At 28.9% G+C, this 25,602-nt stretch overlaps 2 protein-coding genes across 4 annotated transcripts in view; both read right to left on the bottom strand.

Annotated features, from left to right (window-relative positions):
* Positions 1–25,602, bottom strand: part of LOC105261991 (flotillin-2) — a 525,605-nt gene that overhangs the window by 330,117 nt on the left and 169,886 nt on the right. The window lies entirely within an intron of this gene.
* Positions 4,781–7,617, bottom strand: LOC131800538 (uncharacterized). Its single transcript, XM_059122410.1, has 4 exons — positions 7,467–7,617; positions 6,869–7,259; positions 6,731–6,806; positions 4,781–6,674 (listed from the first exon to the last, which is right to left on the bottom strand). Exons 2-4 carry the CDS (start codon positions 7,060–7,062, stop codon positions 5,067–5,069), a joined length of 1,878 nt encoding a protein of 625 aa, XP_058978393.1. The 5' UTR covers positions 7,063–7,259; positions 7,467–7,617; the 3' UTR covers positions 4,781–5,066.

Below are 25,602 nucleotides of genomic sequence, written 5' to 3'. Positions count from 1 at the left end.
TTGCTCATCAAACACGCACGCACGCACACACACACACTGTCCGGTTGGTTGGCCCGAAAGTCAAGTGACCTTGACACATATTAACGGGAGTAGCACAACAAACTGAAAAAAAGACTGACTGACTGATATGCCAAACCACCTGCCAAATAAACCGGGGGATACTCTAACTGAATACCAATCGCCCAAAAGAATGGCCGGTGATGTGGCCCAACAACAAGACACACCAACCAAACACCAACGGAGTGCATTGTTGGCTGGCTGGTCTGATGATGTCAAAATGTTAATGACCAACAGAAACAAAAACAACATCACAGCATGGCTCGCCCCATGGGTCTACGTGCGTAAATCGTTCAAAGCCCAGTGGCTTGACTTGCACTCACACACACCTCCCCTCATGGGTTTTAACAGGTTCGATCTAACACAATAGATAAATAGCCATCAAACCGAGTTGAATGAAATATTGACATGCCAAGAAGTGAAGTGGCCATGTGAAGCCATTTGATTTGAGGCAAGATGTTGCAATTCATTTGGCTGGGTATCTAGATTTTCTCAGAGTTAAGATAAGTGGGAAGTCATTGGGGGGGGACTACAAAAAAATTTACCAATGAATTTTTTTCTATAGAAAAAAGTTCACAAATGAATTTTTTTCTATAGGAAAAAAGTTCACTAATGATTTTTTTTTTCTACAGGAAAAAAGTTCACCAATGAATTTTTTTCTATAGAAAAATCTTTACCAATGATTTTTTTTCTATAGAAAAAAAGTCCACCAACGAATTTTTTTCTATAGAAAAAAGTTCACCAATGAATTTTTTTCTATAGAAAAATCTTCACCAATGATTTTTTTTCTATAGAAAAATTTTCACCAATGGATTTTTTTCTATAGAAAAAATTTTCACCAATGAATTTTTTTCTATAGAGAAAAAAGTTCACAAATGAATTTTTTTCTATAGGAAAAAAAGTTCACCAATGAATTTTTTTCTATAGAAAAAAAGTTCACCAATGAATTTTTTTCTATAGAAAAAAAGTTCACCAATGAATTTTTTTCTATAGAAAAAAAGTTCACCAATGAATTTTTTTCTATAGAAAAAAAGTTCACCAATGAATTTTTTTCTATAGAAAAAAAGTTCACCAATGAATTTTTTTCTATAGAAAAAAAGTTCACCAATGAATTTTTTTCTATGGAAAAAAAGAGTTCACCATCGAATTTTTTTCTATAGAAAAAAAGAGTTCACCATCGATTTTTTTTTCTATAGAAAAAAGTTCACCAATGAATTTTTTTCTATAGAAAAATCTTCACCAATGATTTTTTTCTATAGAAAAATCTTCACCAATGATTTTTTTCTATAGGAAAAAAGTTCACCATTGAATTTTTTTCTATAGGAAAAAAGTTCACCAATGATTTTTTTTCTATAGAGAAAAAAGTTTCACCAACGATTTTTTTTCTATAGATAAAAAAGTTTCACCAACGATTTTTTTTCTATAGAGAAAAAAGTTTCACCAACGATTTTTTTTCTGTAGAGAAAAAAGTTCACCAACGATTTTTTTTCTATAGAGAAAAAAGTTCACCAATGAATTTTTTTCTATAGAAAAAAAGAGTTCACCAATGAATTTTTTTCTATAGAAAAAATCTTCACCAATGAATTTTTTCTATAGAAAAAAAAGTTCACCAATGAATTTTTTTCTGTAGAAAAAAAGTTCACCAATGAATTTTTTTCTGTAGAAAAAAAATTCAACAACGAATTTGTTCTATGGAAAAAAAAATCACCAACGAATTTTTTCTATGGAAAAAAAATTCACCAACGAATTTTTTCTATGGAAAAAAAATTCACCAACGAATTTTTTCTATGGAAAAAAAATTCACCAACGAATTTTTTTCTATAGAAAAAATCTTCGCCAATGAATTTTTTTCTATAGAAAAAATCTTCGCCAATGAATTTTTTTCTATAGAAAAAATCTTCGCCAATGAATTTTTTTCTATAGAAAAAATCTTCACCAATGATTTTTTTTCTATAGAAAAAATCTTCACCAATGAAGATTTTCTATAGAAAAATCTTTAAATATTTATTTCTACTCCTCCAGTGCTTGTGTCTTAAGTCTTTTGTTTGAAAATCTGTTGACCATGTCGTCACAATAATTGAACGTGATTTTATTACATTTTACATATTATTTCTCTCTCTGTCTTTTATTGTGGGATTCTTTATGCATTTTGGTTTGGTCAAATTGTAATGCCCTTGAACTGAAAACCTGTAAAAATAAAACGGTCGAAAACACGCACTATCGATAACACTCACATTTTGCTTTCGTTTACATAAATTAATTCGATTTTTTTACAAGACAAGGTCGTTCATTTGCCGCAACCGGTTCGAGAGATGTGATGTGAACTGCTCAGTTTGTTTACGGTATTTGGTTTGGGTTTGTTTTCGGTATTTGAACTTTCAATGGAAAGGGTCAGATAAAAGTGAAGTGATTTTGGGAGGAATTTTTCAGGCTGGTCCACTGACTTGAATGCAAATCAAAATCTGATATTTTCAAAAATTGTATATTTTATCTTGCCGGTTGTTATTACACATTTCAACTCATTAATTGATATATTCTCTCTATTGAAATTGACAGTCAATTAAAAAATTTTGACAGTCAATTAAAAAAAAATAAATAAATCTCTCTTTACAAAAATCATATCAATGGACCATAAATGACCAGCAATTATTTCATCTAAAAATAAATTAAATTATGCGTTCAAAAAATATTTGAGAGAAAAAAAATGTTGAAAAAACCCCCCACACCACTCACACAAATAAGTGCCGTTTACATTCATTGCAAACTCACTCTCCACCCATACCGGATATCTTGATTTCATTTTTTTCTATGGCCGATCAAACATTGTTGAATAATCGCATCAGTTCCAAGTGAATAAATTAAATTACATTCACAGAGGCCTTATGTCCATGATGAGGGGGATGGATGCAAAAAAAAACAAAAATAAATAAACTTTGCAATTATCAAATCATAACAATTTCCCCAATTCATATTTTTCTCCCCTCATCTCTGCCTTTTTAATGGTCTATAATTTTGATTTTTTTTTCCTCCACAAGATATGAAGATAAAATGTTCAGACATTAACAAGACCAACTGGAGGCAGTGAAGTGCACTCATTTTTTCTTTAGGTGCATTCAAATAAATTTATTATGACAAAAAAAAAAATAAAAAATAAAAAAAAGAAAACTGTCAAAATGAATGAGCAGCCAAGTGAAAATTAAAAAGCATCTGGATTTTTGTCTGGCATTATTGGTAGCTACACTTCAGGGTGGGCAAATTTTTTCCATTGAAAAAATTCATTGGTAAAATTTTTTCCATAGAAAAAAAATTCATTGGTGATTTTTTTTTTTCCATAGAAAAAAAATTCATTGGTGATTTTTTTTTCCATAGAAAAAAAATTCATTGGTGATTTTTTTTTCCATAGAAAAAAAATTCATTGGTGATTTTTTTTCCATAGAAAAAAAAAATTCATTGGTGATTTTTTTTTCCATAGAAAAAAAAAATTCATTGGTGATTTTTTATTAGAAAAAATTTCGTTGGTGAACTTTTTTTTCCATAGAAGAAAAAATTTCGTTGGTGAACTTTTTTTTCCATAGAAGAAAAAATTTCGTTGGTGAACTTTTTTTTCCATAGAAGAAAAAATTTCGTTGGTGAACTTTTTTTTCCATAGAAGAAAAAATTTCGTTGGTGAACTTTTTTCCTATAGAAAAAAATTTCGTTGGTGAACTTTTTTCCATAGAAAAAAATTCGTTGGTGAACTTTTTTCTATAGAAAAAAATTCGTTGGTGAAATTTTTTCGATAGAAAAAGTTTGTTGGTGAAATTTTTTCGATAGAAAAAGTTCGTTGGTGAAATTTTTTCGATAGAAAAAGTTCGTTGGTGAACAATTTTCTATAGAAAAACTTCATTGGTGAACTTTTTTCTATAGAAAAATATCGTAGGTGAAAAATTTTCCATTTCATTTTTTATAGAAAAATTTCCATTGGTAAAGATTTTTCTTTGAAAAACTTGCGTTGATGAATTTTTTTTTCGCAAAAAAAAAATCTTTGGTCTGCCTCATTTACAAAGACCATTTATGACTACATCATCTGCTAACCGTTTGCATTAAAATCTCCTCGCCATTTAAAAAACACAAAACGCTTAATTTATCACTTAACCCAACGGCGGACTTCAGCCATAGCCTCGTCTTAATCTTGAGAATTGTTGAATAACGCTTTCGCTTGGATGAAGCTGTAAAGTTGGTAAAACCATAACAAATATTCATTACACAAAGCTGCAGCAGCAACACCTTACGCTGGCAAGTTGCCAAATGTTTGGAGAGGAGGGGGCACATAGACACGCTATGCTCTATCACCCAACTATCATTGCAAATGTTAACATTATTTTAACGTCACGATGCAAAGATAAGCCTAGCCCACATTCAAACGAGCAGATGAAATCTTCTTTCAACATCGAGCCAAACCCAAAAACAAAAATGTAAAAATTAAAATTCAGCAAAATTCAGAAATCCGATAAGAAATAATTTTAAGTGTAATTTAATATTTAAAAAAAATATATAAATGTGAATATTTATTGGTGAAATTTTTTCCATAAAAAAAAATTTTATTAAAAATTTTTTTATTGAAAAATTTTATTGGTGATGATTGAAAAAAATCATTGGTGAACTTTTTTTTCAAAGTAAAGTTAGCTTACCTTACATTCATATTTTTCAATCAACAATTTGATAACAACCATAGATGGCCCGTCGGAAATTATGACGTATCTGACATACATTTCCGACGTATATTACATACGTCGGAAAAGTCGTAAACCTACCCGATAAAACAAGGTTTTTGACAAAAATAGGAACGAAATAAAAAACACATTTGTCTCTTAAAATCCAATTCAGTTTTTCTTTAAAATATTTGTTTTATTAAACAGATAATATAAAAACATAACAAACTTAAATAATTCATTTAAATTACATTTAAAATCAAAGGCCTCTAAGCAGGTACATACTGTTATTACAAATTATTTTGTAATTTGTTTCGTTTAATTTTCGTTTTCGCTGGAATCAGTATCCTCTATATACTGCGAGACGTCTTTTGTTTCATTTATTCTTAAAGAAAAATAAACTTCTAACAATTTCTTAGAACGTTCTGAGTCTAATCTGTTCCTCAAATCGGTATGAACATGTGTCCAATTTGAAAAAATACCCTCCAGCTGAGCTGTTGAAGCTGGTATCATGAGCAATTTTTGTGCAAATGTCGCTAATGATTTGTGTCTATTTGCAGCCAATTCCCAGAATAGCCCAGGTTTGGATGTTTTTTCCAAAAGTAAGGCAAAAAATCCTGCCGCATTTTTGTATTCTGAAAATGATTGTAATCCATGTTCATCAAGATTTTCCAGTAAAAAGTCTTCAACTTTTTGCATTTGCTCTGGGTTCAGCCTTCCACCCTTATATAGCGGATGCAAAACATTTGCTGCCAGGTTATATTTATTAAAGACTTTACTGATTCTACATCTTTCTGCCGCCACTTCATATAATTCTGGTTTTGCCGTAGTAAGCAATTTTATCCATTCTTCTGTTGCATCAGCTATAGAATACTCAGACTTTTGACAGTTTTTTATAAGTAAAGCTACAGGATTCAAAAGATCAAATAGTTCCTTAACGGATTGAATAAAGTCCTCCTTATAGAGCAGCTCACTTATATAGGATTTGACCAAGGGTTTTCCATCAGTGTTAGTTTCTGCAGATATTTGCTTCATTTTGGAAATGTTGTTTATCAACCAAAAAAGTCCATCACGCTCACTGCACCATCTTGTTGCACATGGTAACTTCGCTTTGGTTCCTCCAAGCATTGACAACTTTCTTTCAATATGTACTTTTTTAAATTCATTAAGAATTTTATGTACTTTTCCAAGTATTGAAGAGTTTTCAGTAACTTCGTCCTCCAACATACCGAATACATCATCGTTTTGTTGAGACTGTAGCCGCGTAGATCGCCTCTGGCTATTCCCAGTCGCACAAAGATAATTTAACTCGAAACGAATACCAAAATTCTTGATGATATCTTTGGATAGCAAATTGCCGATGTGGGCATTACACGTTGTATGAATCAGCCCAACATTCCGGCCCATTGATACCATATTGGCAGCATTATCTGTGACTACAGCGAAAACTTCAACTTTGTATCGATCTTTGGCTAAACTGGCAGCTTTCTTCACCATTTCAGTGAGATTTTCTGAAGTTTCTCTCATGTATGAAAAGTCGTAAGATTCCAAAAAAATTCTGTGATCACAGTTGTGCAGTAATGCTGCGACATTTTTTGTGTTTGATGCTGAATTTTTCCATCCGTCAATAAGAAGTACGGAATATGTACCTTCTTTTAAAAATTTCGCATTCAAATCGATTTGCTCCTTATGCACTGCATCCAATAGTGGTCCAGCTATCCTTTTTCTGCTTGGTGGTTTGTACGATGGTTGCATTCCTTTGCAAAAATCTTTGAAGAATTGATTACCTGCTGCAACAAAAGGAATGTTACAAGCGAAAAAAAATCTGGCAGTACGAATGTCGAGTTGAGCTTTGTCTTTCTTGTTGATTTTACGAAAAAAATCCTTAATAGTAGTTTGAGTATTTGATGTCTGTGTACATGACAACTGAAAGTAATAGTGATATTTTAATACATGTAAATTGAAAACGAATTCATGCTTACATTTTTTTGGGATATACCCGCTTCAAGTAAATCACTTCCGTTGTCCTCGTCAATCTGTTCAACATTGCATTTTTTCCTAAAAATCCAAAAACGCATTTATAAATAATCGTTGTGTTAATATTAATATTGAGTACTTACCGATGTGACTGCATTCTGTTAATAGCCGTGTTGCGGATTAATTGCTTGCACCTATTGCACTGGGCAATAGCTTTTCCTCGTTCACTTATTTTTGTATATCCGTACCAATATGGATGAAGGGGCCTACCACCGGTTGCTCCAGAACTTTGTCCAAACCCCTCTGGTTGTTGTTCATCACTCGGACTTTTTAACATTTTTAAATATATAAAATTTTTGTAATTGTTGAAAAGTAGTTTTATCTCCCGCTCAAACTAATTTGTTTTTGGCGTTTTTTGGTTGACATATGTCAGTTCAATTTGTCAACATGCACAAATGCAATGAAAAACACATCAAGCAGTATACGCGACATTTTATAGATGGCGTGCTATGTATTTTGTATATTTTATGATTCCTTTAATTAAATTTAAATGTTTTATATAAAAAACATCAAGATCACAAAAAGTAGATTTTATAAAAGTCTAAATTTTGAGAATCTTACATGTGTTCATATTATATAAGTTGTGATTATATAGTATCGTGGGTACTATCAGCAATATATCAAAGTTTTCCAATTATTTTAAATAATTTTTAACAAAGTAAATTATGTATAAAAACTTACTGAATCGTTTTAGTAACAAGAGCTTGAGAAATTGACCATAATAATGATTATAACACAGCATTTTTCAGGTTTATGACGTTAAATACATTTCATACTTTTTATACAGCTTTATGACGTTTTCGACGTTTACAACTTTGTTACAGTCGAAAACCTAAAATTTTCCCATTCGGACCATCTCTGATAACAACAATTTACCTGAAAATAAAAAAATTTTATTAAACTTCGAGAAGAAAAATTCACACACACACAAACACATAAAAATATATTTCCATCGAACTCTTAAGAAATAGCGCCAAAAAATTATAACCAAACAAAAGTACTCACATTTATTTATGAAAACCCATAAGAAATGTTTAATAAAAAAAATTGTAAAACAACAATATCTTTTACAACCTTTAAAAACTATGCAACATCAAACATGTTCGATCATACCTCCAACTATATATGGTTATTTGGCTAACATTGAGGTAGGTTAGCTTGGCTTTGGTGCGCAAAAGCATCACGCCGATTTGGCCTAAAACAGTTTTAAACGGAACGGCACAAGGAGAGCACGGGTTTTGAAGAACAAAACGAAAACTTGAAACTGATCGTTGTCGTTTCGAACGATTGTCGACGAGAAAACGTGACAGATTTGGAAAATTAGTTGTGGTACATATTTTGTTTTTTTTTGTGTTAATGGGAAAAAATATTTAAAAAAAGAAATAATAAAAAACTATGAATTGAAAATATTGAAAGAAAAAATACGGAAATAATATAATTAGAGACAAAAGAAGAAACAAAAAAAAATAAAAATAAAAAAATAAAACATTTAATAATAAAAAATAACAACATATATATAATAAAAGATAAATAAATTATACATAAATAAATTAAAAAAGAACAAATTAATTTATAAACAAATAAATAAAAATTAACTAAACTTTATAACACTTTATAGAAAAAATTCTCAGCCCCCAGACATGAAATTCTCCATCAGAATATATGTTGTTTTCTATAAAAAAATCATTGTTGAAGTTTTTTCTATAAAAAAATTGGCGAATATTTTTCTATGGCAACAACTCATTGGTGAAATTTTTTCTGTAGAAAAAAATTCGTTGGTGAAAATTTTGCTTTGAAAAAATTTCGTTGGTGAACTTTTTTCTATAGAAAAAGTTCATTGGTGAACATTTTTCTATAGAAAAAGTTCATTGGTGAACATTTTTCTATAGAAAAAGTTCATTGGTGAACATTTTTCTATAGAAAAACGTCGTTGGTGAAGTTTTTTCTGTAGAAAAACGTCGTTGGTGAAGTTTTTCCTATAGAAAAACGTCGTTGGTGAACTTTTTTCTATAGAAAAAAATCGTTGGTGAACTTTTTTCTATAGAAAAAAATCGTTGGTGAACTTTTTTCTATAGAAAAACGTCGTTGGTGAACTTTTTTCTATAGAAAAACGTCGTTGGTGAACTTTTTTCTATAGAAAAACGTCGTTGGTGAACTTTTTTCTATAGAAAAACGTCGTTGGTGAACTTTTTTCTATAGAAAAACGTCGTTGGTGAACTTTTTTCTATAGAAAAACGTCGTTGGTGAACTTTTTTCTATAGCAAAATATCGTTGGTGAACATTTTTCTATAGCAAAAAATCGTTGGTGAACTTTTTTTCTATAGAAAAAAATTCATTGGTGAACTATTTTTTTGGTGAACAGTTTTCTATAGAAAAAACTCATTGGTGAACTTTTTTCTATAGAAAAAATTCATTGGTGAACTTTTTTCTATAGAAAAAATTCATTGGTGAACTTTTTTCTATAGAAAAAATTCATTGGTGAACTTTTTTCTATAGAAAAAATTCATTGGTGAACTTTTTTCTATAGAAAAAATTCATTGGTGAACTTTTTTCTATAGAAAAATGTTCGTTGGTGAACTTTTTTCTATAGAAAAATGTTCGTTGGTGAACTTTTTTCTATAGAAAAACGTCGTTGGTGAACTTTTTTCTATAGAAAAAACTTCATTGGTGAACTTTTTTCTATAGAAAAAATTCATTGGTGAACTTTTTTCTATAGAAAATTTATTATCTTTTCGTTTTTCAATTCTTATTGATCACCGAAAAAAAAAATTCCCCAAAAACCTAATAATAAACAATAATAAAAATAACAACAACAGCAAATCCAACTCTCAACGCTTGACCTAATTTTCGAATTACAACAAAAGATTGCAAACCAAACCACAATAGTTGTGGTAAAGCAAGCAACCAGCAAACCAAACAAACAATCAGCCATCCAGCCAACCTACCAACCATACCAAACGACCACTGGCAAAAGCCAAAGACTTGAAAACGTGTTGCAACATCATTTCGTGGATTCCCCAAGGCAGTTGTAATTGTGCATGTGTGTGTGTGTGTGAAGATAACATGTGTCTGTGAAATTGCATAGCATGCATGCGGATAAAAGTCCATGCAAGTGACAAATACTCTAACTGAAGAAGAAAAACGAAAAACCTGCTCTAAACAGCCTAAAAACAAATAGTTTTTTTTTTTTTTTTTTGCAACAACATAGGCCTATGGCAAAGACCAGCCGGCATTTCTATGGGTGAGTTGTTTTTGAACAGTAAAAGTATTCATAAAAAACATGATTTAAGTGGCATCTAAACCAGAATCGTTGTGAATTTGTGACAAGACAATCGGGGCAAAGTCTAAAACGTGGCTCTCTCTCGCGGGCACACAGTTCTTCGGAAGAGTTACAAAAAATTATTAAAAAAAAAAACTCAGGCTATTTTTAAAAGATTACATTTGTGGTTCCTCTTGAAAAGTATCAATAACAACAAACAGGATTGCCAATAAAGCACCGAACTATTTGTGTCGTCAGTTGAATGTTTGTCAAGTAAATATTATTTTAAAAAACCCAGGCTATTTTTAAAAGATTACATTTGTGGTTCCTCTTGAAAAGTATCAATAACAACAAACAGGATTGCCAATTAAGCACCGAACTATTTGTGTCGCCTGTTAAATGTTTGTCAAGTAAATAGCTGGTTTTTTGTTGGTGGAATATGTGTCAACAGTAGCAGTCAGCCAGCCAGTCAGCAAGCCATCTATAAATATTGAGTGCAAGAGCAAATGCATTACAAGGCAAGGTAGGTAAACAACTTGGGAAGTCGATAAAAATTACAGTTTATTTAATAAAACATAGAATTTTATTAAATAAAGTTAAATATTTATTCAGAAAAATTTAATTTTATTAAAAAAAATAGTATTTTTTTAAATAAAAAAAAATATTTCTTTTGAAATAAATTTTCAAATAAAGAATCCCATCATTTTTAAAGGAAATAAACTAAAGACTTAAGAAACAAACTTTAAACCCCCAACCATGGAGAAACATTACTTCCACACACATTTGTTTGAGCTCTCTCTCAAGAGCTACACCGTTTTATTACTCTCACTCACAAAGGTAAATAAAAATAGTCCCAAAAGAACAAAAGACTTAAGAAACAAACTTTAAACCCCCAGCCATGGAGAAAAATGACACCCACACACATTTGTTTGAGCTCTTGAGAGAGTTCCTATACCGTTTTATTACTCTCCCTCACAAAGGTAAACAAAACTAACCCAAAAGAACAAAAGACTTAGGAAACAAACGTTGTGCCATGAACAAAAGAGTATGTTGCTCTCTCAAACTCTCACATGGCCTCACATGTGATAGAAAGACTTAAGACACAAACCCCAAATAATGGACACAAGGTGGTATTGAGAGTGAAAGGAGAGAGAATGTGGTCACAAATTTGATTTAATAAGAAAAAAAAGGAATATCATGAATAAATGAGAGACTATTCCACAACTCAATGAGCGTGTGTTTTAAATTGAGAGCCACGGTTCTCACACCCTTAAAGTAAAAAATAAATACAACAAAAGACTTAGGAAACGAACTTTACACTATAAAAGCACTATGAGAGATTTTAATTTTTTTAAGCTGCTTCCAAGAGGACGGAATTTTTCAAAAAAAAAAAAAAAAAAAATACTCGCGGTGCCAAAAAAATCCAAAAAAGGTCAGTATCCAAAAGTGAGGTTTGCTTATAGGAAAACGATTAGCTTCTCCACAACTAAGATATTTCTTAAGCAAACAGAAATGTTAGTGCAAAAGACAGTGTTTTTCTTTTGAAAAAATATCTATCCTTAATGGACTTAAAAAATCTGCAGAGAATATTCTGAGATTCATTTCCGTAAAAACCGTTATTTCGACTAGGCACGTTTTGGCCGTATTAACTGATATATACCCTCTGTAGCCATATGGCTTAGGGTATAATAAAGCAAAAAAGTAAATACCAATTGACAAAATTCCCTAGAAATTATTTTTTATTTCATTTATTTTAAGCAACTATCAGGACATAATTTCTCACTAGAATAAGGAGAGATTTATTGTAAAGAACGAAATTTCAAATATATCCCAAATATTTCAAGAAAAATATGAAAACACGAAAGACTTAAGAAACAAACTACAATTTCATCCAATAAAATAAATAAATAAAGTTTTTTCCATAGAAAAAAAATATCAGTAACCTAAGGACATAGAAAACATTTTCTATTACTCAGAAATGATTTGTATATATAAAAATTGGCAATAGTTACTCTACGTAAAAATTAAAATTTCTCGACATATGTCAGCCTCATCTGGACTGAGTTTTTAATTTTTTTTTTTTTTTGTAGCAAGAAATGTTAATATATTTTTTCCAAAGAAAAAGATCTCAGTAAACGAAGGGCAGTTTTTTTATAGAAAAAATGGTTAGTCTATGTAAAAACTGATTTTTTATTTAAAATATTTTTTAAAGGAGATCCATACAAAAATTTTGTGGATTTCAATTTTTTTTAAGTATCGCCCGGTGAATTTTTTAAGGACCCCTGAGAAAAAAACTCACGGCTTTTGTTTGAAAAATAAGAAAGGAATTCATGTGGATTTTAATTTTTTTCAAGCATCGCCTCGGGGATCTATGAAGAAAATATTGGCTATGTTTAAATCGTAGACTTTTGAAAATATTTTTACAAGGTTTTTTTTTTTGAAAAAAAAAGGAATTCATGTGAATTTTTTTCAAGCATCGCCTCGGGGATCTATGAAGGCAATATCGTAGACTTTTGAAAATATTTTTACAAGGGTTTCCAGGATAAAAATTATTTTTATTTTTATAATTTTTATAAAACTTCTTACCAACGATCCTTTTTAATAAAAGTAGAGGAGGTCTTATACAAAAATATTTTAAGAGAGGAATTAAGGTCCTCCTAAAAAAAAAGAAATTATATATTTTTTGAAGGATATTTTCAAAGGATTTCATGATCAAAAATCGTAACTTTGTTTATATGCCTTTCCTGTTAAAAAACCTTGAAACTTTTAGAGGAGTTTCTGGAAAAAAATGAATGATTTCTTTAATTATTCTTAAGCAACCACTGCGCAATTTCTTTGAAAAAGAACGAATATTCAACAAGATTTCCTGGCCAAAAATAATGGATATTTTCAGGACTCCCTGCTAAAAAAATATATAAATATATAAAAATAAAAAAAAATAAAAATAAAATATAAAATATATAGGAATATATTTTTAAAAACTCATTAAGGAATATATTTTTTCAAGGAGTACCCGGCAAAATATCAAATAAATTAAAAACCTTATGTTATACAATGTATGGGATGCCTATTGTATTCTCTGAGGGCTTAGAGTGTAAATATGCTAATATACCAAAAACAGATAATATTTCTTAATTTTTTTTTTTTAACAGAAAAAACTCAGGACCAATGTTTTTCTATCGAAAGAAATTTTTGCTCACCATCAGACTGAGTTTTTTTTTTAGAAAATTTCCTTTCCTCATAAGATCTCAGTATTTTTCTTTAAAAGAAATTACAACTTCAAAGATCAAACATTCCTTTATATAGAAACTCCAAACAATCAGATGTATTTTTTAGAGAAAAAATCTTTATTATTTCAAGGGCTTAATAGCTTCCCAATTAGAAATAGAAATTCTAAACTGTCCCAAATTTTTTTCCATAGAAAAAAATCCCCATCTCCCTTTAATAGAAAATATAAACTCAGCAAATAATATATTTTTTGAATATCCCAAAAAGTTGGACTCTTGCCTCCTGCATTTCAACCTGTTGAGTAAATGTCTATGGGAATTTTCTTGATTAATAGCCGTTTCATTTTTTCTCTTTGTTTTGAATTTTTTTTTTGCTCTATATTTTCTTATGAAATTTCCATGGAAATTGTATAACCTAGTTTACGTTTTTTTTTCTATTGATTACCATTGCATGTTGGCAGGGAATTAATTAACAGAAATTTTGTAATACAAAATTTTCCAAGCACTAATTAAAAAAAGCAAAAAAAAAATGTTTTGATGTTCATTGTTGTAGAGAAAAAAATTCAACAAATATATCGAATTCTCTTGTACATACAATGACGTCAATAGAAGTGTCTTATTTTTTCAAAAGCAGTCCTCAATGGGAAATTTAAAATGAATAAGATTTCAATAGGGATTTACTTATTATCCATCCATGTTTGGGGCTTCTTAACAGAAATATTTTATAAAAAAAAATCCACATTCGTAACTTATCGAAATATTATTTTTAAAAGTTCCAGATTTGTGACTTCTTCAAAATAAAAAATAAAAACAAATATAAAAAAATAAAAAATATTGAAAATAAAAAATATAAAATATATGTTTAAAAAAACACCTCTTTGCTTTCTCAAAAAAATATTTTTTTAAATTCAGATTTTCGGGGTTTGAAAAAAAAAATGGCAAATATTAAATAAAATAATAAATAATAATTTTTCTATAGACACCGTTCAGATCGCCTATAGAGGGCGCTTTATCTGACCTGTAAATAAAAGGTGTCGTAGAAAGATGTGTAGGATTTTTCCGCCAAAAGAAGACTCCAATGGAGTTCTTTCACCCATGGATGACGTCATTGAAGTTCAATGATCTCGAGCCCCTTTGTGTTTTTTTCTAACAACAAACAAATGTTATGACTTTTGATAATTGTCTTCCGCTGGTTTATATCCAAGGTACGAAAAGTGTATCTGTATGTGTGTCTCTGTTGGTTTTTTTAAATTTCCACGTTTGTATTTCTTTTTCTATTTTCATTCATGTGCGTCACAATGTAAACAAAACGTTAATAATTTCCATCTTAAATTGTCTATGCAAAATTGTTTATGGCATGAATAAAAAAAATAAACTATAATTCAAAATTATACCAACATACGTAATCATTATCGTTGTAATGGCTTTTCAATACGATTGTGGTGTTTTTTATAAAACATATTTTTTCCAAATATAATAAGACGTGGATTTTTATAAAAATAATTTTTCCAACGATTTTAAGGCGTAGATTTTTATAAAAATATTTTTTCCAACGATTTTAAGGCATGAATTTTTCTAAAAATAATTTTTCGAACGATTTTGAGGCGTGGATTTTTATAAAAATAATTTTTCCAACGATTTTAAGGCGTGGGTTTTTATAAAAATAATTTTTCCAACGATTTAAAGGCGTGGATTTTTATAAAAATAATTTTTCCAACGATTTTAAGGCGTGGATTTTTATAAAAATAATTTTTCCAACGATTTTAAGGCGTGGATTTTTATAAAAATAATTTTTCCAACGATTTTAAGGCGGGGATTTTTATAAAAATATTTTTTCCAACGATTTTAAGGAGTGGATTTTTACAAAAATAATTTTTCCAACGATTTTAAGGAGTGGATTTTTATAAAAATAATTTATCCAACGAATTTAGGGCGTGGATTTTTATAAAAATAATTTTTCCAACGATTTTAAGGCGTGGATTTTTATAAAAATAATTTTTCCAACGATTTTAAGGCGCGGATTTTTATAAAAATAATTTTTCTGATCTGGGAAAATTTTCAAGTTTGAGTTCGAATATGATATCAGCACTGATGTCAGAAATAAAAAAAATATTCAGCAATTTCAGTTCAATTTGAAGCATACCATTTCGGCTTATTTCACCTCTTTTCATAATCAGTGACGCTGCTGGTATATGTCTATATTCTAGGTTCAGAGGTCACACCTGGTCATCAGTCTATTGCCTTGATGCACATTTTTCCCATTTTACAAATCAAACACATGTGTATTCATTAAAAAAAATATCGCATATTAAATAACAACCAAATCAATTTCCGCTCATCAATGAAATACCCCCCAAAAATAACCCATTCAAACATTGAGATCATAAAACATATAACCATAACCTGCAATTGAACAAAATTTGTAAATTACCTCGTCCTCCACCTCCCCCCTCTTCCCACTGCTCATACGCTTTGGAAACACTCCAACATATGCTCCAAATTACTATGAATTTAAAGTCGATCAAAATTGTCTATTCACCTCCATTTCGTCTCGATTTGAACAATGGCACAAATTGCTGCCATAGGATAGCCTCTGGTCACATTTATTTTATTTTCAAATTTTGTGCAAATATCACTGACAAACATATTTGTGTGAGTGTGCATGTGTGTAATGGCCATGTAAAATGTAATTACGCTGATATGTAATACCAGCATTGGCCATGTGCTCTTCCATGGGTTCATAGGATACCCAGTTGGGAGAAAAAAAAGGTATTTTTCTATAACAAGAAAAAAATATTATTTATTGTCAATTTCTATGATTTGTTACAGCAGATAAGGGAAATAATTTACCAGGAAGAGAAATAATTAAATAAAGGAGAAATTTTAGAAAGTAAAATTTGAAAAAAAAAAATATCTATTGTCTACAGAGACAGATCAACAAAAATAAAAACAATAATTCATGGATTTTTATATAAATTATTTCTTCAATAGTCACTACAAAGCCTGAATTTTTCTAAAAACATTTTTTTCAAAGACCACTGCATGTGGATTTTTATAAAAATATTGTTTTGAATGATTATTTTTTTATTTTTTTTTTTTGAAAGATTCCAAGAAGCGTATTTTTATAAGGAATATTTTTCTAAAAATTTCAAGCTCTGGATTTTTATAAATCTTTATTTTTCAAGGATTCCAAAAAGTGGATGTTTATAATAAATTTTTCTCGAAAATTCGAAAGCCTGGATTTAAAAAAAATTGATCTGGAATAAACTGGTTTTTATAATTTGCTTTCGATGGGTACAAAGTCCTGTTTTTTCTAAGATTCCAAAGCCTTTTCTCAAAGATTCCAAGGCCCAAATATTTTTTAAAAAATATTTTCCGAAGGTTAATAAATTGTGGATATTTATAATTTTTAGAAAGGTAACAAGACCCGAATTATTTAACTATTTTTTCCGAAAAATTTCAAATACTTCGTTTTTATGACATTATTATTTTTTGCAACGATTCCAAGAAGTGGATTTTGTTTAAAAAATATTTTTTTGAAAGTGTCCAAGGCGTGGTCTTTTTATAAAAATATTTTCAACGATTTCAGGGCCTGGATTTTTATAAAAAATATATTTTTCCAAAGATTAAAAAACACTGGATTTTTTGCAAAGAGTCCAAGGGGTGGCCTTTTATAATTTTCTTAAAGAGTACAAGGCGTGGATTTTTATAAAGAATATTTTTTTCCAAAGATTTTAAGCCCTGGATTTTTACAAAACTGTATTTCTCAAAGATTCCAAGACCTGGATTTTTATAAACAAAATATTTTTTCGAAGGTTTACAAAGTGCAGATATTTATTTTTTCGAAAGGACACATGGAGTGGTTTTTTAAAATATTTTTTCCGAAGATTCCAAATACTTCGTTTTATAACATTATTATTTTTTGCAACGATTCCAAGACGTGGATTTTTATTTAAAAAATATTTTTTCGAAATTGTCTATGTCGTGGTCTTTTTATAAAAATATATTCAAGGATTTCAGGGCCTGGATTTTTATAAAAAATATATTTTTTCAAAGATTAAAAAACACTGGATTTTTTGCAAAGAGTCCAAGGGGTGGCCTTTTATACTTTTTTTAAAGAGTACAAGGCGTGGATTTGTATAAAGAATTTTTTTTTCCAAAGATTTTAAGCCCTGGATTTTTACAAAACTGTATTTCTCAAAGATTCCAAGGCCCCATTTTTAAAAAAAAAAAATATTTTTTCAAACGTTAATAAAGTGTAGATTTTTATTTTTTTCGAAAGGACACAAGTCCCGAATTTTTTTAAATATTTTTTTCCAAAGGATCCAAATTCTGCATTTTTATAAAATTATTTTCCCCAAAGATAACAATACGTCAAATTTAATTAAAAATTTTTTTTTTGAAAGTGTCAAAGGTGTGGCTTTTTAGAAAAATATTTTTCAACAATTTCAACTGCTGGATTTTTATTAAAATATTTTTTTCAAATACCCTGGATTTTTCTAAAATTATTTTTGCAATCGGCTACAATGTTTGGATTTTTATAAAAAAAATTAAAATGTAATAAAGCTTTGATTTTTATGTAAAAAGGCGGGATTTTTTATAAACATATTTTTTCCAAATGTAATAAGGCGTAGATTTTTATAAAAATATTTTTTCAAAATTTAATAAGGCGTGGATTTTTATAAAAATATTTTTTCAAAATTTAATAAGGCGTGGATTTTTATAAAAATATTTTTTCCAAATGTAATAAGGCGCGGATTTTTATAAAAATATTTTTTCCAAACGTAATAAGGCGTGGATTTTTATAAAAATATTTTTTCAAAATTTAATAAGGCGTGGATTTTTATAGAAATATTTTCTCTAAATGTAATAAGGCGCGGATGTTTATAAAAATATTTTTTCCAAACGTAATAAGGCGTGGATTTTTATAAAAATATTTTTTCCAAACGTAATAAGGCGTGGATTTTTATAAAAATATTTTTTCCAAATGTAATAATGAGTGGCCTTTTATAAAAATATTTTTTTCCAAACGTAATAAGGGAGGGACTTCTAAAAAAATATTTTTTCCAAATGTAATAAGACGTGAATTTTTATAAAAATATTTTTTTTTTCGAAATATAATAAGGCATGGATTTTTATAAAATTATTTTTTCCAAATGTTGTAAGGCATGGATTTTTATAAAAATATTTTTTCCAAATGCAATGAGGCGTATATTTTTAAAAAAATATTTATTCCAAATGTAATAAGACGTGGATTTTTATAAAAATATTTTTTCGAAATATTCAAGGGCGTGGTCTTTTATAAAAATATTTTTTTAAAATAATCAAGGACGTGGTCTTTTATAAAAACATTTTTTCCAAAGATTTTAAGGGATGGATTTTTATAAAAATATTTTTTTCGAAATGTAATAAGATGTGGATTTTTATAAAAAAAAATAATTTTACAAAGATTTTAAGGCGTGGATTTTTAATTAAGGCGTGGATTTTTATAAAAATATTTTTTTCAAAATATTCAAGGGCGTGGATTTTTATAAAAATATTTTTTTCGAAATATTCAAGGGCGTGGATTTTTATAAAAATATTGTTTCCCAAATGCAATAAAGCGTGGATTTTTATAAAAATATTTTTTCGAAATGTAATAGTTCGTAGATTTTTATAAAAATATTGTTTTCCAAATGCAATAAAGCGTGGATTTTTATAAAAATATTTTTTTCGAAATGTAATAAGATGTGGATTTTTATAAAAAAAAATAATTTTACAAAGATTTTAAGGCGTGGATTTTTAATTAAGGCGTGGATTTTTAAAAAAATATTTTTTTTTCGAAATATTCAAGGGCGTGGATTTTTATAAAAATATTTTTTCCAAATATTCAAGGACATGGTCTATTATAAAAATATTTTTTTAAAATAATGAAGGACGTGGTCTTTTATAAAAACATTTTTTCCAAAGATTTTAAGGGGTGGATTTTTATAAAAATATTTTTCGAAATATTCAAGGGCGTGGATTTTTATAAAAATATTTTTTTCGAAATATTCAAGGGCTTGGATTTTTATAAAAATATTTTTTCGAAATATTCAAGGGCGTGGATTTTTATAAAAATATTTTTTTCGAAATATACAAGGGCGTGGTCTTTTATAAAAATATTTTTTTTGAAATATACAAGGGCGTGGTCTTTTATAAAAATAATTTTTCCAAAGATTTTAAGGAGTGGATTTTTATAAAAGTATTTTTTCGAAAGGTTCAATGGCGTGTTATTTAATAAAAAATATATTTCCCAAAGTTTCAAAGGCTTGGATTTTTATAAAAATATATTTTTCCAAAGATTTTAAGGCGTGGATTTGTATACAAATATTTTTTCGAATGGGCGTGGATTTTTATAAAAGTATTTTTTCGAATGGGCGTGGATTTTTATAAAAGTATTTTTTCGAAAGGTTCAATGGCGTGTTATTTAATAAAAAATATATTTTCCAAAGTTTCAAAGGCTTGGATTTTTATAAAAATATATTTTTCCAAAGTTGCAAAGGCTTGAATTTTTATAAAAATATATTTGTTCACAAGGTTCAATGGCATGTTTTGTTTTTATAAAAAATATTTTTTCTAAAGTTTGAAAGGCTTGGAGTTTTATAAAAAATATATTTTTCCAAAGTTTCAAAAGCTTGGTTTTTTATAAAAATATTTTTTTCAAAGTTTCAAAGGCTTGGATTCAATAATATAGTTGTGTATTAAAAAAACTTTGATTTATGGTGCCAGACTCTTAGCTCATCTCCCACAAAACAACACTTACACAATATTCGTTTAACTTTATTTTTTTTTTTTCGTTTGCCTACATTTAACCACCAAAAAAGGTGAGCCGAATATTTGGTATTTTTTTACCAAATCCAAAAGATACCATACCAAATGAATCTTCTTCGATGTTATGCGATTTTTTGCCACGGGCCAAGCAGCTCTTTACTATGGCAAGGGCTATTGGCATTTTATTTTTTTTCAAAGCTAACATTTACTTTTACTTTCTTCTATGCTTTGATGTTTTGTGCACCGAAGAGTTGTCTTGCCACTTCCTTTTGTTTGTTTATAGTTTTTTTTTTTTTTTTTTGGTAATGGCACACGTTATATTTTTGAGTAAAATTCAAGGTCGTTTGCTATTTTGGAAACGACCATGCCATGTATTGCAAAGTTTTATGGGCCAACAAAAACGTATATCCAAATATTGTTGTGCAAAATTTCTTATTAGGATTGGTCGTGAAGGGCAACGCCTAATAATTTGTTAATTGAAATTGAAAAAAAAAAAAACAAAAATGAAGAGGAAAGACTGTAGCGGAAGGGGGTAGTTTGCCATAAATTCCATAGGTGTGTATTAGTGCTTCTTTGCAGTCAAAGAAGTTATGCCATTTTTTAAATTAAAAATTGCATTTATAAATCCATATTTCCAAAGAAAGAAACAAACATTAAAAAATGGATCCCGATTTTAAAAAATATTTAAATAATATCAGTTTTTAACGCTCAAAAAAATAAATAATATTTCTTTTTTTTCTTGTTTTTACTTTTTGAAAAAGCATTTCAATAGCATTGATTTTTTTTAATAAAATCCCAATGTTAAGAATTATTAGAAAAATATTTTTAAAAAATTAAAGCTGGTAAAAATGTGTAAAAAATATTAAAAAAAAAATAGGGTTTGCCGACAGATGTATATTCTCAGTCAATGTTCGCTTCTAAATATATATTTTAATTTGTGTTATGATTATTCATACTGGTGACCCTTTTAGGAAGGAGGTTGCGAAGGAGTGAGCCAATTAAGTCCAAAATCTGATATAAATATTACAACGTAGCAGATTTGTACCATATCGGCTACTTCCTACACTTTATAGGAAATGATAATAATTTTTGGAAAAATATTGAAATATACGTGAGGTACCGGAAATAGAGGACCGAAGTATTCCACTTCAACCAATACTGAAAAAAATAATCGAATGTGCCAAATTTAGAGAGAATCAAAAATTTATGTCGAATTGTTTGCGAATTTTATGCAAAGTTTTAACCGTTTGTGAGGGAGTTACCAGAAGGGTAGGGCAAATAAATCCCATATTCACATCAGATCTATGGTTAGGAGAAATATTTTTAGATATACCAAGTTTGAAAAGAATCGGAGACTTTTTTTTCGCAAGTTACGAGAGATACAAATATTTAAAATTGTGACCCTTTGTGGGGGAGGTACCAGAAGGGGTAAACCGGCATAAATCATCTTCAGACCAGATCTTGTGTTAATAAAAATATTAAGATGTTGGAAATTTGAAGAGAATCGGAGGTTTATTTTGCCTTTTATGAGACACGTACGAATTCGAAAATTTTCACCCTTTATAAGGGGAGGTACCAGAAGGAGTAGTCCGATAAATCCCATATTCACATCAGATCTGTGGTTGGGGGAAATATTTTTAGATATACCAAGTTTGAAAAGAATTGGAGAATTTTTTTCCAAGCTATGAGAGATAAAAATATTTAAAATTGTGACCCTTTGTAGGGGGGATGGGGGGAGGTGGGGGGGTGCCAGAAGGGGTAAACCGACATCAATCATCTTCACACCAGATCTTGTGTTAATAAAAATGTCGAGATGTTTGAAATTTGAGGAGAATCGGGGGCTTATTTCGCCTTCTATAAGAGATATAAGAATTCGAACATTTTCATTTTAACAATTTTGAGCCGTTTTGGGGGAGGTACCGGAAGGAGTGGGTCTAAAAATTTCATATTCACCCCAAGTTTTGTGTTGCTAGACATATTGGGATATGAGAATTTTGAAAGGAATCGGATGCACTTTTTAGGAGAGACATTATTTTTCAAAATTTTTACCCCTCTGTGAGGAAGCCACATTTATAGGGATTCTTTTAAAAATATTTTCAAAAAAATTCATGTTTTTGGAATTTCCATAAACCATATTTTTAAGTCCAATTTTTTTCAAATTTCCTGAAGAAATATTTTTAAAGAAATTACAATGTTTGAAATCCTTGAAATATCCTTTTTTTAATTTTTTTTTTTTTTTTTTAAAAGGCCACACTGCATTAATTTCTTGAAAAATATTTTCAAAAAATTTTTTACACTATTTCCCATTCTCTTTGTGAGCTAATTAAAATACTGACTTAATTTTTTCCGCATATTGTATTTGGTCTCAAAACACTTACCTATTTATATGGAAATTTACGTTACATTTCGAAAGGCATGAATTCATCAATTCCCAGGCAAAAAAAAAATCACACTCCCACAATTGTCTGCGGAGCTGCATTTTTTTCGTATTTAACGCATAAATCTTTTAAATGAGGTGTTTGCTAGATTTAAAAACAGTCCGAGTTTCGAAAAATTTCGCATTTAAGTAAAAAAAAAAAAAATAATTGTGAAAAATTTTCAGAGTATTGTATTTTTTTTTCTTTTTTTTTTTTTGTGGCCACAATTTCGTCCACTCAATTTGATATATGTGCGAAAGAAAATAATGTAGCAACAAGAGCATTTTTAAAAACATATTTAAGAAAATGCGAAAAGTAGGTAATGAGGGTATTGAAATTATTTCACCATTTCACTCTACTTTTCTTTATAGAAAAAAATCTTGAGCCGCATGGGGACTCTATTTTTTTTTTTTAGAAAAAAAAAACTTGTGCCCCATTGGACTCATTTTTTTTTGTAAAAAATCGTGAACCCTTTCGATGCTCTATTATTTTTCTAAAGAAAAAATATCGTGATACCCCCCGGAAATTAATATATATATATATATATATATATATATATATATATATATATATATATATATATATATATATTTTTTTTTTTTTTTTTAATTTCATTTTTTTAATTTTATTTTTTTCTGATTTTATTTAATTTTTTTATTTTATTTTTTTAATTTTATTTTTTTAATTTTATTTTTTATTTATGTCATGTTTTTATTTTTTTAATTTATTTTTTTTAATTTCATTTTTTTTTAATTTTATTTTTTTCTAATTTTATTTAATTTTTTTATTTTATTTTTTTTAATTTTATTTATTTTTTTATTTATGTATTTATTTATTTATTTTTTTATTTATGTATGTATTTATTTTTTTTTTATTAATTTTTCAAAGATTAATTAATAACTTATGTACATATGCAATTTGCTGAACAAGCTGTGCAATAGAAATTAGGTCACCATGCAGCAATGAATGATGATGGAGCAGCGCTCATATATTTCTTTTACAAAAAAAAAATGTGTCCGACTCAAAAATTCCAATGAAATCCACACAAAACAAAAAAATCAAAACAAAAGAAAAAAAAAAAACAAACAACAAAAATGTGGTCAATTATCAAATAACAACATTATACAAATTTTGCAAATGAATGATGCGGTGGGGGGATGGAGAGAGGTCTATGGAAACAAAATAAACACCCCCTCTCTTAGCAACGACTTTGCAAAACAAGTTTATTCAACTCTATGCCGTAAGATGCTCGTAGACAGATCATAGGAACGTAACTAGGTAGGTAAATCAAAGATCCAAGAAAAAAAATTTTTTTGTGGTAAATACCTCAAGATTGTCAATAGTCTGTCAGTGAAATGGCAAGAAGGCGAAGAAGAAGCTGAGATGCAGCATTTTCAAAATGCAAATGAAATGAAAATTAAATTTGTGTTATGTTTTCATATTGAAAATATATGAGTCCCATAGTCTTTCCAAGTAAAAAAGTAGAGGCCCAAAGGCATCTCGATTTTTTTCTAATTACAAAAATAACAAAAAAAAAAATGTTGGTGAAACAATTTGTATCAGTTTTAGGCCGCAAAAAAAAATATTAAAACCACAATTGTTGATGGTCCTTCAATAATATTGTTCAATTATTAAATGTTTTGTTTTTTTTCAAAAATCTAAGACTTAGAAACTGAGAAACATTTATAAAAATACTTTTGAAAAAAAAATATTTTTGAAAAAAAAATATTTTTGAAAAAATTTTTTTTTTTTTTTTTTGAAAAAAAAAAATGAAAAAAAAGTTTGCCGACAAAAATATTTTTGAAAAAAAAAAATATTGAAGGACCAATATTTTTTTGAAAAAAAAAATATTTTTGAAAAAAAAATTTGCCGGCAGATGTATACCCTAATTTCGTATCGGACCTAAATAAATCTGATATACTCGTAGTTGGATGCTTATTTCGCTTTCTTGGAGGGTTTGTTTTTTCAAAATCTTAAACCCTATGTGGGGGAGGTACCACAAGAAAATGTCCAATCTCTACCATATTTCAAACAGAGCTTGTGTAGATGGAAATATTGAGATGTACCAAGTCTGAATAGAATCGAATGTTAATTTCGCCTTTTATGACCTTCATGGGTTCTCAAAATTCTTGACCCTTTGTGGGGAAGGTACCAGAAGAAATGGACCAATATATTCCATCTTCACAGCAGATCTTTTGTTAGCAGAAATAATGGGATGTGTGAAATATGAAGAGGACCGGATGATTATTTCGGATTTTATGATCGTTTTGGTTATTCAAAACTATGACCCTTCGTGTGGGAGGTACCAGAAGGAGTGATCCGATCTCTACGATATCTTGGGTTGATGGAAATATTGGAATGTATCAAGTCTGAATGGAATCGGATGTTAATTTCGCCTTTTGTGACCTTCATGGATTCTCAAAATTCTTGGACCTTTGTGGGGGAGGTACCGGAAGAAGTGGGCCAATATATCCCACCTTTACATCAGATCTTATATTAGTAAAAATAATGGGATGTGTGAAATATGAAGAGGACCGGATGATTATTTTGGATTTTATTATCGTTTTGGTTATTCAAAACGATGATCCTTTGTGTGGGAGGTACCAGTAGGGGTGGTCCGATCTCTACCATCTTTACAACAGATGTTGGGTTGATGGAAATATTGAGATGTGCCAAGTTTGAATGGAATCGGATGTTAATTCCAAATTTTATGTGCTTCATGAATATTCAAAATATTGACCCTTTGTGGGGGAGGAACCAGAAGGAGTGGACCAATGTCTTCCATCTTCACACCAGACCTTGGGTTAATAAAAATATTGTTATGTGTGAAATTTGAAGACAATCGGACTCATACATCACATTTTATAAGAGTTGTAATTATTCAAATTGTTGACCCTTTGTGGGGGAGGTACTTGATGGAGTGGACCGATATTGTCCATTTTCGCACCTGACCTAGCTCTGATGTCAACAATAAGATTTGCAAATTTGGAGCAAAATCGGATTATCCGGATTTAGTACATATTAAAGATTATACATCGATCTTCTTTAAGAGTATTTTTTTAAATCTATTTATAGACCATTTAAAAAAATTTGAAAATCATATTTGAATCCAATTCCCAAAA

The sequence above is a fragment of the Musca domestica genome, unplaced genomic scaffold (assembly GCF_030504385.1).
Source record: "Musca domestica strain aabys unplaced genomic scaffold, Musca_domestica.polishedcontigs.V.1.1 20, whole genome shotgun sequence".
Classification (NCBI taxonomy): domain Eukaryota; kingdom Metazoa; phylum Arthropoda; class Insecta; order Diptera; family Muscidae; genus Musca; species Musca domestica.
This window is presented reverse-complemented; position numbering and strand designations above follow the sequence as displayed.

Coding starts and splice junctions, on each gene's coding strand:
- LOC131800538 (XM_059122410.1), bottom strand. CDS start 7,062: ATGTTAAAAAGTCCGAGTGATGAACAACAACCAGAGGGGTTTGGACAA. Junction 6,807..6,868: donor AACAGAATGCAGTCACATCG/GTAAGTACTCAA, acceptor TTGGATTTTTAG/GAAAAAATGCAATGTTGAAC. Junction 6,675..6,730: donor CGGGTATATCCCAAAAAAAT/GTAAGCATGAAT, acceptor TATTACTTTCAG/TTGTCATGTACACAGACATC.